The sequence below is a fragment of the Coregonus clupeaformis genome, chromosome 30, assembly GCF_020615455.1.
Source record: "Coregonus clupeaformis isolate EN_2021a chromosome 30, ASM2061545v1, whole genome shotgun sequence".
In the NCBI taxonomy this organism is placed as follows: Eukaryota; Metazoa; Chordata; class Actinopteri; order Salmoniformes; family Salmonidae; genus Coregonus; species Coregonus clupeaformis.
The window spans coordinates 50,640,904-50,661,183 of NC_059221.1; the positions used below are offsets into that span (position 1 = coordinate 50,640,904).

Consider the following 20,280-nt stretch of genomic DNA (forward strand, 5'->3'; position numbering starts at 1 on the left):
AGTGTTTTAGTACTATATCTCTTGACACAATGATGAAAATAATCATGGCCTCTAAACCTTCAAGCTGCATACTGGATCCTATTCCTACTAAACTGCTGAAGGAGCTGCTTCCTGTGCTTGGCCCTCCTATGTTGAACATAATAAACAGCTCTCTATCCACCGGATGTGTACCAAACTCACTAAAAGTGGCAGTGATAAAGCCTCTCTTGAAAAAGCCAAACCTTGACCCGGAAAATATAAAAAACTATCGGCCTATATCGAATCTTCCATTCCTCTCAAAAATTTTAGAAAAAGCTGTTGCGCAGCAACTCACTGCCTTTCTGAAGACAAACAATGTATACGAAATGCTTCAGTCTGGTTTTAGACCCCATCATAGCACTGAGACTGCACTTGTGAAGGTGGTAAATGACCTTTTAATGGCGTCAGACCGAGGCTCTGCATCTGTCCCTCGTGCTACTAGACCTTAGTGCTGCCTTTGACACCATCGATCACCACATTCTTTTGGAGAGACTGGAAACCCAAATTGGTCTACACGGACAAGTTCTGGCCTGGTTTAGATCTTACCTGTCGGAAAGATATCAGTTTGTCTCTGTGAATGGTCTGTCCTCCGACAAATCAACTGTACATTTCGGGTGTTCCTCAAGGTTCCGTTTTAGGACCACTATTGTTTTCACTATATATTTTACCTCTTGGGGATGTTATTCGAAAACATAATGTTAACTTTCACTGCTATGCGGATGACACACAGCTGTACATTTCAATGAAACATGGTGAAGCCCCCAAAATTGCCCTCGCTAGAAGCCTGTGTTTCAGACATAAGGAAGTGGATGGCTGAAAACTTTTTACTTTTAAACTCGGACAAAACAGAGATGCTTGTTCTAGGTCCCAAGAAACAAAGAGATCTTCTGTTAAATCTGACAATTCATCTTGATGGTTGTAAAGTCGTCTCAAATAAAACTGTGAAGGACCTCGGCGTTACTCTTGACCCTGATCTCTCTTTTGACGAACATATCAAGACTGTTTCAAGGACAGCTTTTTTCCATCTACGTAACATTGCAAAAATCAGAAATTTTCTGTCCAAAAATGATGCAGAAAAATTTATCCATGCATTTGTTACTTCTAGGTTAGACTACTGCAATGCTCTATTTTCCGGCTACCCGGATAAAGCACTAAATAAACTTCAGTTAGTGCTAAATACGGCTGCTAGAATCCTGACTAGAACCAAGAAATTTGATCATATTACTCCAGTGCTAGCTTCCCTACACTGGCTTCCTGTTAAGGCAAGGGCTGATTTCAAGGTTTTACTGTTAACCTATAAAGCGTTACATGGGCTTGCTCCTACCTATCTTTCCGAGTTGGTCCTGCCGTACATACCAATACGTACGCTACGGTCACAAGACGCAGGCCTCCTAATTGTCCCTAGAATTTCTAAGCAAACAGCGGGAGGCAGGGCTTTCTCCTATAGATCTCCATTTTTATGGAACAGTCTGCCTACCCATGTGAGAGACGCAGACTCGGTCTCAACCTTTAAGTCTTTACTGAAGACTTATCTCTTCAGTAGGTCATATGATTGAGTGTAGTCTGGCCCAGGAGTGTGAAGGTGAACGGAAAGGCTCTGGAGCAACGAACAGCCCTTGCTGTCAGCGTTGTCCATGTGTTGTTGCCTACCTTCACAAGCTGGGGGCGGCCCATCAGGAAGTCCAGGATCCAGTTGCAGAGGGAGGTGTTTAGTCCCAGGGTCATTAGCTTAGTGATGAGCTTTGTGGGCGCTATGGTGTTGAATGCTGAGCTGTAGTCAATTAACAGCATTCTCACATAGGTGTTCCTTTTGTCCAGGTGGGAAAGGGCAGTGTGGAGTGTGATTGAGATTGTGTCATCTGTGGATCTGTTGGGGCGAATTGGAGTGGTGTCTGGGATGATGGTGTTGATGTGAGCCATGACCAGCCTTTCAAAGAATTTCATGGCTACATATGTGAGTGCTACGGGGCGATAGTCATTTAGGCAGGTTACCTTGGCTTTGTTGGGCACAGGGACTATGGTGGTCTGCTTGAAACATTACAGACTGGGTCAGGGAGAGGTTGGAAATGTCAGTGAAGACACTTACCAGCTGGTCAGCGCATGCTCTGAGTACGCGTCCAGGTAATCTGTCTAGCCCTGCGAATGTTAACCTGTTTAAAGGTCTTACTCACATTGTCTACAGAGAGCGTGATCACAGAGTCATCTGGAACAGCTGGTGCTCTCATGCGTGGTTCAGTGTTGCTTGCCTCGAAGCGAGCATAGAAGGCTTTTAGCTTGTCTGTTAGGCTTGCGTCACTGTGCAGCTCGTGGCAGGGTTTCCCTTTGTAATCCGTGATACTTTGCAATCCATGCCACATCCGACGAGCGTCAGAGCCGGTGTAATAGGATTCGATCTTGGTCCTGTATTGACGCTTTGCTTGTTTGATGGTTCGTTTGAGTGTTGTAGTAAGGTTAGAGCAAGGTAATCTCGCTGTGTCTGTGCTTTCCTTTCCTCTCGTTTTCAACCATCATGTTTTCCATCTAGCTACCTTGAGTGGTCCAATAGGGAGAGATACATAACGCCCCCTAGTAGGGCAACTGTGGTACTGCATGCAATATACTGCCACCTAGTAGGGCAACTTTGGTACTGCAGGCAATATACTGCCCCCTGGCATGGCAACTTTTGTCAAAAATTAGTTAGGCCTAGATTCAATCAGATCAAGCGTTAACCGGTGATAGCAGACACCCACATAGCGGATGTTTTTCGGCGATGTCGGAGGTGGAACTGCGTTGGAGCCGAAAAATCAGTGAGCAGCTGCTCTTCCAATCATTGTCACGAAGCCACACCCGCCCCACTCGCATTAGAAGTTCAGAACGAGAAAGTGTAGGCTGTATCGAAATAATTGTGCTCAAATTGAAAAATCATTAAACAAAATAAAAAGGATTTCTATCATCCTAATGGAGGATTACATCACATTCCAGTGTTTGAGCTTGTAAATAAGGCTGCATGGGATTTCTGTTAATGTGATTCTGTGCATCCAATGGCAATAGCCTGCTTTAGGTGTAATGCCGGGAGCCACTTGTCCGCCAAAACAACCGCTATGCAGATTTTGACTAAAACGGATCTGATTGAATCGAGCCCTTAGTCACATATAATCTTTAGATGGTTCTTCATATGTCTGTGAAGTTAGTTAATGAAAAATCTATCTGCATAAACCCATTTGAACTTGGCGCTGCAATCCAATCACAAGCCTGAACAAATACAGATGGACCAATCAAAACACGTCTTTGCCATTTCCTTCTAAGTATGGTCTAGCTAGTCTAGGCAGCAATAACGGCACACAATCAAAAAAATCTTAAAGTAAATGACGTCACATCGTTGTTCAGTGATGACAATAATTCATCTGATTTTACTTTTTTGTTGTCTGATGATCATAAGACATTTCTTAATGTATTTGATGATGTGTTCTTCTGACTGTTTATTCTATCATATTAAAAAAGCCACAGACTTCTTAAAAACTCAAAATGTCTCATTCAGAACTGTCAGTTAGAATCTTATTGCTGAGATTCAGGATTTTGATGCTCTGTACTTTAAGGTATCTTAAAGGTGAGGACCTTAATGGGTTATGAAAGAAGAATTCACTTCAAAACAGTTCTGAGATCTGGGATGGGAAAGCGTTGATGCTCAATATCTCAGAACTATGCTTTGTGCAGATAGAACATTGTAGTCCCAAGGTCACGATTATCGGGATAGTAGTGCACTACACTGTAGGGAATAGGGTGTTGCTGGAGACGCAGCCTAACGTCTCAAACGTCTGTCTGCATAAGATGTTTTCCTGGACAACAGATACACACAACTACTGCTTGACCGTCTGTCCGTGTGTGTGTGTGTGTGTGTGTGTGTGTGTGTGTGTATGTATGTGTGTGTGTGTGTGTGTGTGTGTATGTGTGTGTATGTGTCTTCATCGTTGGATGTTATGTTGCAGATCAGTCTAACACACTTTCACCTCTGCCACCCTCTAACCTGCACATGCGTGTGTGTGTGTGTGCGTGTTTGCGTGTGTGCGTGTTTGCGTGTTTGCGTGTTTGCGTGTGACCACTCATCTCTCTCTCCAGCACACACACGTGTGTCTTGGTTACGTTGGTTGTCTTTCTTTTCCCATATGCAGCAGGTGGCTGGGTGTCAGAGGTCAGGGTTTAGAGGTCAGGGATTAGGGTTGCCTAATACATTCCCCCCCCCTCCTTATTTCAGGATTCCTTCTACCGGGAGTTCTGGAAAAACTTTCTGGGAAAAGTAAAAGGAATGTTGCAGCCCTAGTCAGGGTTTAGGGGTCAGAGGTCAGATAGCTGTGAGACTGCAGCCACCTGGTCCTGGGTGTCAGTCCCTCCGTTCATCCATTCGTCTGTCCACTGAAGGACGAGTCTGCCTGTCTCCCTCTCTCCACCTCCTCACTCACTCTCTCCTTCCCTCTCTCCTTCCCCCTCTCCCCATCTCTCCTTCTCCTGTAGATGCGTGTAGTCAATGCTTTCCGTACCAACGTGTATGAGACCCGAGAGAAACCGGAATCACGGAACTCCATCCATAACTTCATGGCTCACCCAGAATTCCTGATCAATGACCTCATCCATAACATCCCTCTGATCGACGACACGGACATCGATGAGGAGTCCGAGCTGAGTCGATACCAGCACCACCTCCACCCCGCCCTCCGCAAGCCCCCCCCACCCCCCGCCCAGCCCCCCTCCTCCTCCCGCCCGCCGAGGCCCTACCGACAACACAGTCTCCCCGTCACCCCTACCAACATAAACAACAACGCAACACTGGTCACCCTTGGCAACACAAACAACAACGCTGTTTCCCCAGGTAACCGATGCATCAATTATGAAGTTGCGACCAGAGCTACAACTACGCTAGGGGTAACAGGCTCCTAGCCTCCTCCTCCTCCCCTCCCCTCTGCTGCTCCCCCGCCCTCCTCCTCTACTGCGTTGAGACATCCTTATAACTCATCAACAGATGCAGGGAGGAATGGGCAGACAGACAGACAGACAGACAGGAGAGAGAGACAGGAGAGAGAGACAGGAGAGAGAGACAGGAGAGAGAGACAGACAGACAGACAGACAGACAGACAGACAGACAGACAGACAGACAGACAGGAGAGAGAGACAGGAGAGAGAGACAGGAGAGAGAGACAGGAGAGAGAGAGAGACAGACAGACAGACAGACAGACAGACAGACAGACAGACAGACAGACAGACAGACAGACAGACAGACAGACAGACAGACAGGAGAGAGAGACAGGAGAGAGAGACAGGAGAGAGAGAGAGACAGACAGACAGACAGGAGAGAGAGACAGGAGAGAGAGACAGGAGAGAGAGAGAGACAGACAGACAGACAGACAGACAGACAGACAGACAGGGGAGAGGAGGAGTGATCTGCTATGACCAGGCCACTGGACCACAGGGGAGAGGAGGAGTGATCGGACATTATACAACTCTACACAAGAACTCGACAACAAAACTCAGACACTTTCCCTCCTCCTCTCCTCTCCTCACCTCACAGCCTACTCCTCCAGTCAAACTACAACTCCCACAATGCAGCGGGGTGACAGGGGGGCGGATTCACTCTGTTTCTTATTAATGAATAGTACAAACCAGGGGAGAACGTCTGCCCGCTCTTTCAAGGCCGCCCGGGGTCAATGGGGGATTATAGTCAATGGGGGATCATCGTGGTCAATATTTGTGGATATACACAAAATGTTCAAACACAATCATTGTACCAATACTTCCTTCTATTTCAACAGATGTATGTCCTTGAACCGATTATTTTAAAATCGCACACAGAATAAGTTATAAGGATAATTTGCAGCCTGCAGTACCCCGGTCGGCCTTCAGGAGGGGGCAGCACTGAGCTAGCCTGCAAAGCGTTTTTTCATCCATGGCAAACTTGGTGCAAAACAATGCAAAACTGTGGCCCCATCCGACGATACCCCCGGACAGGGCCAACCAGGCAGGATATAACCCCACCCACTTGATATCATTCACAGCTTACTTACCTCCCCCCGACCCCCCCGGTCTCAGCCTCCAGTCTCTATGCTGCAATAGCCTATGTGCTGGGGGGCTAGGGTCAGTCTGTTATATCTGGTGTCCTGTGTGAATTTAAGTATGCTCCCTCTAATCCACATCAGGTAACTGATGCAAGTAGTAGAATCAGATTTAAAAAATACACTGTGACTGTGAAGCAACACAAACATAGACACAGACACATGCATACACACACACAATAACATACGCACTATACACACACGTACACATGGATTTTGTTTTGTAGATATGTGGTAGTGGAGTAGAGGCCTGAGGGCACACAGTGTGTTGTGAAATCTGCCTTAATTTTGCTGGACCCCAGGAAGAGTAGCTGCTGCCTTGGCAGGAACTAATGGGGATCCATAATAAACCCCAGGAAGAGTAGCTGCTGCCTTGGCAGGAACTAATGGGGATCCATAATAAACCCCAGGAAGAGTAGCTGCTGCCTTGGCAGGAACTAATGGTGATCCATAATAAACCCCGGGAAGAGTAGCTGCTGCCTTGGCAGGAACTAATGGGGATCCATAATAAACCCCAGGAAGAGAAGCTGCTGCCTTGGCAGGAACTAATGGGGATCCATAATAAACCCCAGGAAGAGTAGCTGCTGCCTTGGCAGGAACTAATGGGGATCCATAATAAACCCCAGGAAGAGTAGCTGCTGCCTTGGCAGGAACTAATGGGGATCCATAATAAACCCCAGGAAGAGTAGCTGCTGCCTTGGCAGGAACTAATGGGGATCCATAATAAACCCCAGGAAGAGTAGCTGCTGCCTTGGCAGGAACTAATGGGGATCCATAATAAACCCCAGGAAGAGTAGCTGCTGCCTTGGCAGGAACTAATGGGGATCCATAATAAACCCCAGGAAGAGTAGCTGCTGCCTTGGCAGGAACTAATGGGGATCCATAATAAACCCCAGGAAGAGTAGCTGCTGCCTTGGCAGGAACTAATGGGGATCCATAATAAACCCCAGGAAGAGTAGCTGCTGCCTTGGCAGGAACTAATGGGGATCCATAATAAACCCCAGGAAGAGTAGCCGCTGCCTTGGCAGGAACTAATGGGGATCCATAATAAACCCCAGGAAGAGTAGCTGCTGCCTTGGCAGGAACTAATGGGGATCCATAATAAACCCCAGGAAGAGTAGCTGCTGCCTTGGCAGGAACTAATGGGGATCCATAATAAACCACAGGAAGAGTAGCTGCTGCCTTGGCAGGAACCAATGGGGATCCATAATAAACCCCAGGAAGAGTAGCTGCTGCCTTGGCAGGAACTAATGGGGATCCATAATAAACCCCAGGAAGAGTAGCCGCTGCCTTGGCAGGAACTAATGGGGATCCATAATAAACCCCAGGAAGAGTAGCCGCTGCCTTGGCAGGAACTAATGGGGATCCATAATAAACCCCAGGAAGAGTAGCTGCTGCCTTGGCAGGAACTAATGGGGATCCATAATAAACCACAGGAAGAGTAGCTGCTGCCTTGGCAGGAACTAATGGGGATCCATAATAAACCCCAGGAAGAGTAGCTGCTGCCTTGGCAGGAACCAATGGGGATCCATAATAAACCCCAGGAAGAGTAGCTGCTGCCTTGGCAGGAACTAATGGGGATCCATAATAAACCCCAGGAAGAGTAGCTGCTGCCTTGGCAGGAACTAATGGGGATTCATAATAAACCCCAGGAAGAGTAGCTGCTGCCTTGACAGGAACTAATGGGGATCCATAATAAACCCCAGGAAGAGTAGCTGCTGCCTTGGCAGGAACTAATGGGGATCCATAATAAACCCCAGGAAGAGTAGCTGCTGCCTTGGCAGGAACTAATGGGGATCCATAATAAACCCCAGGAAGAGTAGCTGCTGCCTTGGCAGGAACTAATGGGGATCCATAATAAACCCCAGGAAGAGTAGCTGCTGCCTTGGCAGGAACTAATGGGGATCCATAATAAACCCCAGGAAGAGTAGCTGCTGCCTTGACAGGAACTAATGGGGATCCATAATAAACCCCAGGAAGAGTAGCTGCTGCCTTGACAGGAACTAATGGGGATCCATAATAAACCCCAGGAAGAGCAGCTGCTGCCTTGGCAGGAACTAATGGGGATCCATAATAAACCCCAGGAAGAGTAGCTGCTGCCTTGGCAGGAACTAATGGGGATCCATAATAAACCCCAGGAAGAGTAGCTGCTGCCTTGGCAGGAACTAATGGGGATCCATAATAAACCCCAGGAAGAGTAGCTGCTGCCTTGGCAGGAACTAATGGGGATCCATAATAAACCCCAGGAAGAGTAGCTGCTGCCTTGGCAGGAACTAATGGGGATCCATAATAAACCACAGGAAGAGTAGCTGCTGCCTTGGCAGGAACTAATGGGGATCCATAATAAACCCCAGGAAGAGTAGCTGCTGCCTTGGCAGGAACTAATGGGGATCCATAATAAACCCCAGGAAGAGTAGCTGCTGCCTTGGCAGGAACTAATGGGGATCCATAATAAACCCCAGGAAGAGTAGCTGCTGCCTTGGCAGGAACTAATGGGGATCCATAATAAACCCCAGGAAGAGTAGCTGCTGCCTTGGCAGGAACTAATGGGGATCCATAATAAACCCCAGGAAGAGTAGCTGCTGCCTTGGCAGGAACTAATGGGGATCCATAATAAACCCCAGGAAGAGTAGCTGCTGCCTTGGCAGGAACTAATGGGGATCCATAATAAACCCCAGGAAGAGTAGAGGCTGCCTTGGCAGGAACTAATGGGGATCCATAATAAACCCCAGGAAGAGTAGAGGCTGCCTTGGCAGGAACTAATGGGGATCCATAATAAACCCCCAGGAAGAGTAGCTGCTGCCTTGGCAGGAACTAATGGGGATCCATAATAAACCCCAGGAAGAGTAGCTGCTGCCTTGGCAGGAACTAATGGGGATCCATAATAAACCCCAGGAAGAGTAGAGGCTGCCTTGGCAGGAACTAATGGGGATCCATAATAAACCCCAGGAAGAGTAGAGGCTGCCTTGGCAGGAACTAATGGGGATCCATAATAAACCCCCAGGAAGAGTAGCTGCTGCCTTGGCAGGAACTAATGGGGATCCATAATAAACCCCAGGAAGAGTAGAGGCTGCCTTGGCAGGAACTAATGGGGATCCATAATAAACCCCAGGAAGAGTAGAGGCTGCCTTGGCAGGAACTAATGGGGATCCATAATAAACCCCCAGGAAGAGTAGCTGCTGCCTTGGCAGGAACTAATGGGGATCCATAATAAACCCCCAGGAAGAGTAGCTGCTGCCTTGGGATGCGGATGCTATCCATCTGGTCAGTCAGGCTGGCTGCAATCACTTTAATGCAACTTCATATCCAAATTCTGGAAAATGGAAGGAATGGAAGGCAATGTTTTGATTGGGTGGGATTCCCTCACTAGTGTTCTTCCTTCTCTCACAGGGAACAACCAAACTCTGACCAATCAGCGGCTTTGAATGTTGCTACGTTTCTCGTGGGTGTGGTTTTGCACCAAGTTTGGCGTGGATAAAAAGGCAGCGTCTTCAACGTCACTTCCTAGAGTAGCTAAAACTGAGCATGCAACGTTTCCAAAAACGTCTCCGTGAAGCAAGATGGCGACACACTGACACAACACTTCCTGATCTTCACATAGGGTGATGTCATCAATGGCTCCGTCCATTCTTTTTACGGCGTATGATACAACCACCACTACTACGGTTACTATGACTACCATCGTCATCGCCATGGTTACTACTCTGAAATCCCTACTTTCACTGCTGTGGTTTACGTATAAGCTTTAACTGTGTTCTATATTTATTTATATCTCATGGAAGTTTTTTATGTTGTTGTTTTGTTTTGATTTATTGTCCTCAGAGAGTGTGGTTGTTTTCACAGTTCATTTGATTGATTTATTCCTTCAATATTCTCTTTCTTAATATCAATCTCTCTCTCTCTCTCTGTGTGTCTACATGTATCATCTTGTCTGTCCTGAAAAAGAGAAACAAATATGTTTTACAAACAAGGATAGGATTAATTTAGAACTAATAAAAGTTAATAGTTCGTCTGATAAAAATAAAACTACAAAAACATCTAGAAGTCCTGGCAACAACAACCTCCCCACATCATCTCCTGACCTCTAACCCTAACCCCTGACCTCTAACTCTAACCCCTGACCTCTAACTCTAACCCCTGACCTCTAACCCTAACCCCTGACCTCTAACTCTAACCCCTGACCTCTAACTCTAACCCCTGACCTCTAACTCTAACCCCTGACCTCTAACTCTAACCCCTGACCTCTAACTCTAACCCCTGACCTCTAACTCTAACCCCTGACCTCTAACTCTAACCCCTGACCTCTAACTCTAACCCCTGACCTCTAACCCTAACCCCTGACCTCTAACCCTAACCCCTGACCTCTAACTCTAACCCCTGACCTCTAACTCTAACCCCTGACCTCTAACTCTAACCCCTGACCTCTAACTCTAACCCCTGACCTCTAACTCTAACCCCTGACCTCTAACTCTAACCCCTGACCTCTAACTCTAACCCCTGACCTCTAACTCTAACCCCTGACCTCTAACTCTAACCCCTGACCTCTAACCCTAACCCCTGACCTCTAACTCTAACCCCTCTGTTCTATAAAACATCTTAAGGAAATGTTCCCCTTTTCCCTTAAAGTTTCCTTTACTTTAAGTCAGTTGCACAAAACATTTAAAGGCAAATTTCCCCCTTAAATTAAGTGAAAAGGTTAAGGGCGCCCATGAGGTCCCGTAAGTCAGTATGGATATCAATGTAAACAGCATTTGTGGAGGTGAATGTTGCTTTCCTCTGCCCTGGTTTCAAAAGAAAAACCTCCACCAGCTAGCTAGGTAGCTAAACACTGGAAGGTGCACAGTCCATGGCTACAAAGCTAGCTACATTACACTGAACAAAAATATAAACGCAACAATTTCAATGATTTTACTGAGTTACAGTTCATAGAAGGAAATCAGTCAATTGAAATAAATTAATTTGGCCCTAGTCTTTTGATTTCACATGACTGGGGAGCCAGGTTACAGCCAATGGGGAGCCAGGCCCAGCCAATGGGGAGCCAGGCCCAGCCAATGGGGAGCCAGGCCCAGCCAATGGGGAGCCAGGCCCAGCCAATGGGGAGCCAGGCCCAGCCAATCAGAATATGTTTTTTTCCCACAGAAGGGCTTTATTACAGACAGAAACCCACCTCAGTTTCATCAGCTGTCTGGGTGGCTGGTCTCAGATGATCCTGCAGGTGAATAGACGTGGTCTGCGGTTGTGAGGCCGGTTGGACGCACTGCCAAATTATCTAAAACGACGTTGGAGGTGGCTTATGGTAGAGAAATTAACGTAAAATGCTCAGGCAACAGCTCTGGTGGATATTCCTGCAGTCAGCATGCCAATTCTACGCTCCCTCAAAACTTGAGATATCTGTGGCATTGTGTTATATGACAAAACAGAACATTTTAGAGTGGCCTTTTATTGTCCCCAGCACAAGGTGCACCTGTGTAATGATCATGCTGTTTAATCTGCTTCTTGATATGCCACCTGTCAGGTGGATGGATTATCTTGGCAAAGGATAAATGCTCACTAACACGGATGTAAACTAATTTGTGCACAAAATGTGAGAGGAAGCTTTTTGTGCATATGGAACATTTCTGGGCTTTTTTATTTCAGCTCATGAAACATGGGACCAACAGTTTCCATGTTGTGTTGATATTGTTGTTCAGTGTAGCTAGCTAAGTAATAGAAACGAGTTTAATAAATAAACGTGGTTCATTTGTTTCTCCGGTCTTGAATGTAAAAGTTCTATTTTGCGACCTCCCAAAATAAATGCGATCTCTTTGATGAGACTTCAGTCAGTGAATCAGGTCATCTCCATGGTAACCAGAGACTCTTTCTGTCATACTGCCTTCAAACTACCGTAAAACCCCTTACGAATGCCCTTAGCTAAGGAAACCCCTTACGAATGCCCTTAGCTAAGGAAATGTTTGACAGGCCCTATGCAAAACCCATTAACAATTCCCTTAGGTAAGGGAAAATGATTCCTTAAGGGAAACACAATATGTTTTATGCAACCAGGACCTGACCCTTAACCCCTGACCTTTAACCCCACAGCTCCTCACTCTAACCCCTGACCTTTAACCCCACAGCTCCTCACTCTAACCCCTGACCTTTAACCCCACAGCTCCTCACTCTAACCCCTGACCTTTAACCCCACAGCTCCTCACTCTAACCCCTGACCTTTAACCCCACAGCTCCTCACTCTAACCCCTGACCTTTAACCCCACAGCTCCTCACTCTAACCCCTGACCTTTAACCCCACAGCTCCTCACTCTAACCCCTGACCTTTAACCCCACAGCTCCTCACTCTAACCCCTGACCTTTAACCCCACAGCTCCTCACTCTAACCCCTGACCTTTAACCCCACAGCTCCTCACTCTAACCCCTGACCTTTAACCCCACAGCTCCTCACTCTAACCCCTGCCCTTTAACCCCACAGCTCCTCACTCTAACCCCTGACCTTTAACCCCACAGCTCCTCACTCTAACCCCTGACCTCTGACCTCTAACCCTAAACAACAGCTCTACCAGAGACGGAAAGGAAGCGAGACCCCCCCCTAAGTAGACCAAACCCAGCTACACACCCAGTTAAGTAGACCGGGATTTACAAAGAAATGTCAATGCTAAATGACCTGAGTGAACTATCTTCATTTATCCACCATCTTTGGCTCTACCAACCACACTGCTTTAACTAACATCATCTCACTGTCACTCACAGGCGCTGGCCCTTTAAGATCAGATACAGTATGAAAAATGTATGCACTCACTAACTGTAAGTCGCTCTGGATAAGAGCATCTGCTAAATGAATAAAATGTAAAATGTAAAAAAATGAGCGCTGGCCCTTTAAAACAACATCAGATATCAAGCCATATAATTGATCATTGCCATTACAGTACTGCTGGTAGTCATCCTTCCCCTCTAACCAGGAAGTGATTCAGACCAGGTGACACCCTGGACAGTCAGTGACATTGGAACTGAAGAGCGTCAGTGCTGCTGTGGACCTCGTAGTCTGAGAGGCTCCGCTCAATATACCACTACATACCATACTATTACATACCACTACATACCATCCTATTACATACCACTACATACCATCCTATTACATACCATTACAGTCTGCTTTGTAACAAACATACACCATCTATAGCCATACCATCACATTTGGCAAAACATTCCAAACCACCTCACCATATCATGCCCAGTGTTTCCCCTAACCAAGAGTCCTGCCCCGGTCCTGCCCCAGTCCTGCCCCAGTCCTGCCCCGGTCCTGAAGCTATAGTAATGGTACAGGGGATCATATCATTCCAGGCCGACGGGTTGTCACTAGCTTCTATACCCACAAAGTCATAAACCCCGCCCATTTCTACAATTTCTCTCCTTAAAATGTGATTTTAAACCTAACCCTAACCTTAACCATACTGCTAACCTTACGTTAAACTCATTTTTGTTGCCAAATTTGACTTTGTGGCTGTGAAATCTGATTTTGGGGCTGTGGAATCGGACTTTGTGGCTATAGAAGCTAGTGTAAACCAGGTCGACGGACCAGAGCGCCCTCTCTGTCCCCCACTGATGACATCACGCTGCTGCTAATGCTTCTGCTGCATGGCAACGCAACACAGTCAGGACCCTGGATACGATATGCAACAAACACACACAGGTAGATCTCTGTCGGCTGCGTTCCATCATGTTGTTATAATGAGCAGGAAAATACACCATGTAAAATAATAAATAATAATATATTATCACAGTTCTAACAACTGAAGCTGCACCACTACTGTATATAATGAAAAGCAACCCTAAAGGTGTAGATGTTCAGTTCTCTTCTTCATAACGATTACGATGATGATGATGATGATTATTATTATTAGTAGTAGTAGTAGTAGTATTATTTATGGTTGTTATGATTGTTATTATTAATGATTATTATGATTATTAGTAGTAGTATTTATGGTTGTTATTATGATTGTTATTATTGATGATGATGATAATTTGTTGTTGTAATAGTAGTATTTATGGTTATTAATATGATTGTTATTATTTATGATTATTATTATGATGACCATTATGATTATATTATACTTGAGCTGCTGTATTTTCTGTCTGTTAAACCAACAGTCTTTGCATCGCTACAAGAGTGGAAAGACCTCTGTCCTAAAACAAACCTCCTGGACAACTCCCCCTCACCTGCTGCAGATATTGGGGGTAGTAGAGTTTAGTGCTTTCCATTACAGGACTGTTTAGTGGACAGAAAATACAGCTGTCACTGTGCTACAAGGAAAAAAGGCGCCCACAAATAGTTCAAAATAAACAATGTACAGAATAGTGAATATAATAACGTTATCTGCCTGCTAAACAGATTAATATAATGATCTATCTCATGAGAGGAGAGAACAGCTGTGTCCTGGACAATACCTGTATGGAGTAGAAAACAGAACTGCTGGGTAGAAACAAGTCTGTATGCAAGAAACGATCAAAGTATAATTCTACAATAATGGCTTCGACAAGTGTCTGTTTTCCTGTCCTGCTGAACCACAGAGTCAACGCACATCCCCACTGCTCAAACAAACTCAAATCAAATCAAATCAAATTTTATTGGCCACAGGTGCAGACATTACAGTAAAATGCTTACTTACAGCCCTTAACCAACAGTGCATTTATTTTTAACAAAAAAGTAAAAACTGTAGCCTACAGGGAGAGTAGAATTACAAAAATATAAACGCAACAATTTCAAAGATTTTTCTGAGTTACAGTTCATATGAGGAAATCAGTCAATTGAAATAAATTCATTAGGCCCTAATCTATGGATTTCACATGACTGGGCAGGGATGCAGCCATGGGTGGGTCTGGGAGGGCATAGACCCACCCACTTGGGAGCCAGGCCCACCCACTTGGGAGCCAGGCCCATCCAATCAGAAATAGTTTTCCCCCACAAAAGGGCTTCTGGCCACACCAGATCTCTCTGGTGTCATGTCAGACCTTAGACCTGAGGTGGATTGTGAAGGCTGAGCGAATTCTGACTGCAGAAAAGAGACAATGTAGAATACCTTCATACTGAATATGGTTTCCCATCCTCTGAATACAGCATCCATCACTGGGCTTGTTATACTGTAATCTGAGTGAATAGGCCAAGCTAGAACGGTTAGTGCTATCCGGAATCCTTGGGACGTCCCTACACTAAAACCTAACCTTAACCGTTTTAAATTTCGACTTCAATGGGGTGAAGTCAGAGTTGGACGCCCCAAGGATTCCGTTTAGACTTTTCCAAGCTGGAACATCAAGTTGTTTGGATAGGCATAGAGAGCCTATTAAATTACAAGAGGGGATATTTCAGAAACCCTCAATGTTCCGGATGGGGTGAAAATGGCAGCCATTTTGGTTAGGGGAGAAGGCCAAACCAGTCTCATTGGAATGAATGGCAGTAGAGGCAGAATCCTGATTTAACTTAAGCAGGAAAATAAAAGTAAGACGTGATATATTGATATATCAGAAATGGTATAATATAATTAGTCACCCTAAATTATTGTCATATAATTATAAATAGTTTATATGGTTTTTATACAAATTGTCTGTATAAATAACCTCTCAAATATATGTGAACAGACCATAAACGTATAAATGTTTTGTTTTCTTGGAAAGCTTTGAGTGCTATTATATGATACAATATCAGTAGTTGTTGCATTTACAACTTGTCTAAGTCCTATCGTCAACTGATTTCAGCCAGGGCATGGCTGTGGATTGACGGCATTGTTTGAATGGAATGTTGGCATTTTGTCAGTTCATTTGAAAACCTTATGGAATCATTCCTCTAAAACTGGCTGGCTAGCTAACAAACACACAGGTCAGATACATTCTTCATCTTATCACAGCACTGGCAAACCATGGTAGACCAACTCCCTGACCAAAATGGCTGACCTTTTATAATGTCATGGCTAGAAGGGATACCGATTTTATAAATGTTACGTCATGCTCCCGAGTGGTGCAGCGGTCTAAGGCACTGCATCTCAGCGGTCTAAGGCACTGCATCTCAGTGGTCTAAGGCACTGCATCTCAGTGGTCTAAGGCACTGCATCTCAGTGGTCTAAGGCACTGCATCTCAGTGGTCTAAGGCACTGCATCTCAGTGGTCTAAGGCACTGCATCTCAGCGGTCTAAGGCACTGCATCTCAGTGGTCTAAGGCACTGCATCTCAGCGGTCTAAGGCACTGCATCTCAGCGGTCTAAGGCACTGCATCTCAGCGGTCTAAGGCACTGCATCTCAGCGGTCTAAGGCACTGCATCTCAGCGGTCTAAGGTACTGCATCTCAGCGGTCTAAGGCACTGCATCTCAGCGGTCTAAGGCACTGCATCTCAGCGGTCTAAGGCACTGCATCTCAGCGGTCTAAGGCACTGCATCTCACTGCATCTCACTGCATCTCAGTGGTCTAAGGCACTGCATCTCAGCAGTCTAAGGCACTGCATCTCAGCGGTCTAAGGCACTGCATCTCAGCGGTCTAAGGCACTGCATCTCAGCGGTCTAAGGCCCTGCATCTCAGCGGTCTAAGGCACTGCATCTCAGCGGTCTAAGGCCCTGCATCTCAGCGGTCTAAGGCACTGCATCTCAGCGGTCTAAGGCACTGCATCTCAGCGGTCTAAGGCACTGCATCTCAGTGGTCTAAGGCACTGCATCTCAGCGGTCTAAGGCACTGCATCTCAGTGGTCTAAGGCACTGCATCTCAGCGGTCTAAGGCACTGCATCTCAGCGGTCTAAGGCCCTGCATCTCAGCGGTCTAAGGCACTGCATCTCAGCGGTCTAAGGCACTGCATCTCAGCGGTCTAAGGCACTGCATCTCAGTGGTCTAAGGCACTGCATCTCAGTGGTCTAAGGCACTGCATCTCAGTGGTCTAAGGCACTGCATCTCAGTGGTCTAAGGCACTGCATCTCAGCGGTCTAAGGCACTGCATCTCACTGCATGTCAGCGGTCTAAGGCACTGCATCTCAGCGGTCTAAGGCACTGCATCTCAGCGGTCTAAGGCACTGCATCTCAGCGGTCTAAGGCACTGCATCTCAGCGGTCTAAGGCACTGCATCTCACTGCATCTCACTGCATCTCAGTGGTCTAAGGCACTGCATCTCAGCAGTCTAAGGCACTGCATCTCAGCGGTCTAAGGCACTGCATCTCAGCGGTCTAAGGCACTGCATCTCAGCGGTCTAAGGCCCTGCATCTCAGCGGTCTAAGGCACTGCATCTCAGCGGTCTAAGGCCCTGCATCTCAGCGGTCTAAGGCACTGCATCTCAGCGGTCCAAGGCACTGCATCTCAGCGGTCTAAGGCACTGCATCTCAGTGGTCTAAGGCACTGCATCTCAGCGGTCTAAGGCACTGCATCTCAGTGGTCTAAGGCACTGCATCTCAGCGGTCTAAGGCACTGCATCTCAGCGGTCTAAGGCCCTGCATCTCAGCGGTCTAAGGCACTGCATCTCAGCGGTCTAAGGCACTGCATCTCAGCGGTCTAAGGCACTGCATCTCAGTGGTCTAAGGCACTGCATCTCAGTGGTCTAAGGCACTGCATCTCAGTGGTCTAAGGCACTGCATCTCAGTGGTCTAAGGCACTGCATCTCAGCGGTCTAAGGCACTGCATCTCACTGCATGTCAGCGGTCTAAGGCACTGCATCTCAGCGGTCTAAGGCACTGCATCTCAGCGGTCTAAGGCACTGCATCTCAGCGGTCTAAGGCACTGCATCTCAGCGGTCTAAGGCACTGCATCTCAGCGGTCTAAGGCCCTGCATCTCAGCGGTCTAAGGCCCTGCATCTCAGCGGTCTAAGGCACTGCATCTCAGCGGTCTAAGGCACTGCATCTCAGCGGTCTAAGGTACTGCATCTCAGCGGTCTAAGGCACTGCATTTCAGCGGTCTAAGGCACTGCATCTCAGCGGTCTAAGGCACTGCATCTCAGCGGTCTAAGGCCCTGCATCTCAGCGGGTCTAAGGCGCTGCATCTCAGCGGTTCAAGGCACTGCATCTCAGCGGGTCTAAGGCACTGCATCTCAGTGCTTGAGGCGTCACTACAGACCCCCTGGTTCGATTCCAGGCTGTATCACAACCGGCCGTGATTGGGAGTCCCATAGGGCGGCGCACAATTGGCCCAGCGTTGTACGGGTTTGGCCGGTGTAGGCCGTCATTGTAAATAAGAATTTGTTCTTAACTGACTTGCCAAGTTAAATAAAGGTTAAAAAAATATCCTCTCCACCCCTACCCTCTCCACCCCTACCCTCTCCACCCCTATCCTCTCCAGCCCTATCCTCTCCACCCCTACCCTCTCCAGCCCTATCCTCTCCATCCCTATCCTCTCCACCCCTATCCTCTCCATCCCTATCCTCTCCACCCCTATGGAGAGAGGAATAACGCTGTAGGAGAGTCAAAAAGTGAGTAAAAAAACACCCTACATTTACATGTAGTAAGTCCTAGAAGTCACTTTCACATCAGAGTCTCCAAAAGTCTCCAATAACACCAGAAAAAGTCGCTAGATTTAAAGCTAGTCTCTTTTTTTTAAAATTGTCGCTAGAGGGGTCTGAAAACTCGCTAAATATAGCGACAAAGTCGCTAAGTTGGCAACACTGCTAGCTACGTCGGCGCGAGGTGGAGCAGACGGGACGATGTCACTTCTACAAAAATATGGTATCCCTTCTAGCCATAAGAAGGTTAACGTCCATTATAAACTGGGTCTGAGCCCTGAATGCTGATTGGCTGAAGGGATACCACAGCCGTGGTATATCAGACCGTATACCATGGGTATGACAAAACATTTATTTTTACTGCTCAAATTACGTTGGTAACCAGTTTATAATAGCAATAAGGCAACTCGGATTGTGGTATATGGCCAATATACCATGGCTAAAGGCTGTATCCAGGCACTCCGCATTGCGTATGCTTAAGAACAGCCCTTAGCCATGGTATATTGGCCATATACCACACCTCCTCGTGTATTATTGCTTAATTCTAGTATTCCAATTCCTAATTCTGTGAATAAGGTCCGCATGCAGTACTTTCTCTTTAACAGCTGGTGGCAGCACTGTCCCTCTGCGGAGATAACTGCTTGTCACTAGTTACCACAGCCACAAAGTCAAATCTGACTGTATCGTACAAATTCATTTGCTTTTTGGTCTTCATTTAAGGTTAGGGTTAGGCATACGGTTAACAGTGTGGTTAAAGTTATGTTTAAGGGTAGGGTTAGCAGAGTTTAAGAAGATAAATTGTAGAACTGGGCGGGGTTTAGCCAAAATTATGACTTTGTGGCTGTTGTAACTAGTAACGACCGCGATAACCCCGCGTCACTTCCGCTCTGACACTCCCAGCAGGAAGATGGCGGGTACTTCGAAAGAACACCGACTGTCCCAACATGTTTACGCAACTCTACAGGTAAATACACAAACTAACATACGTCTATCACTCCTGCTAGAATTGAAAACTTAACCGTTACACTGTTAGCCAAACTGTAGCTAAGTTGAATGGTACTTTTCTGCGTGAAGGACAATGATCACCAGCTAGCTAGCTAGCTAACTGCCTAACGTTAAAGTTAGCTAACGGCTATAAACAAATGCCAACCTTTGTAGTTAGCCTAGCGAGCCAATGATACGATCATGTAGAGATAAGAACTAGTAGTGTAAGTTAGCTAACAAGCTACTTGGCATGTTTTTGTCATGTGAGTGAGGTAGATTGTAGTATCGTGACAAGTCTCTCGCTCGTGTGTGTGTGTGTGTGTGTGTGTGTGTGTGTGTGTGTGTGTGTGTACACAGACCCTGTCATGTTCCCTGGTCGAAGGTCTGTATCTGCGTGAGGCCGACAGTATGCAGGAACTACTGTGTACTCCATCTCAACACCGCACCGACATACTGGCATGGATCTGTAGCAGGTAACACCTTCACCAGCTGTTCCGGGGCGGGGCGGCGTGGGCGGACGCCAGCAGGGCGGGGTGGCGTGGGCGGAGGCCAGCAGGGCGGCGTGGGCGGGGCGGCGTGGGTGGACGCCAGCAGGGCGGGGGGGGCGTGGGCGGATGCCAGCAGGGCGGGGTGGCGTGGGCGGAGGCCAGCAGGGCGGGGCGGCGTGGGTGGACGCCAGCAGGGCGGCGTGGGCGGACGCCAGCGGGGCGGGGCGGCGTGGGCGGACGCCAGCAGGGCGGGGGGCGTG

At 47.0% G+C, this 20,280-nt stretch overlaps 1 protein-coding gene and 1 pseudogene across 1 annotated transcript in view; both read left to right on the forward strand.

The window, feature by feature from the left end:
• The window catches only part of LOC121546639, a 190,722-nt pseudogene extending 185,793 nt beyond the window's left edge, over positions 1 to 4,929 (forward strand).
• Positions 4,930 to 19,323: 14,394 nt separating this feature from the next.
• haus7 (HAUS augmin-like complex, subunit 7) overlaps positions 19,324 to 20,280 on the forward strand; it is a 31,765-nt gene continuing 30,808 nt past the window's right edge. The window contains exons 1-2 of the mRNA XM_041857248.2: positions 19,324 to 19,512; positions 19,890 to 20,005. Coding sequence (XP_041713182.1) covers positions 19,456 to 19,512; positions 19,890 to 20,005 — 173 coding nt within the window. The 5' untranslated portion in view covers positions 19,324 to 19,455. The remainder of the gene's footprint in view (positions 19,513 to 19,889; positions 20,006 to 20,280) is intronic.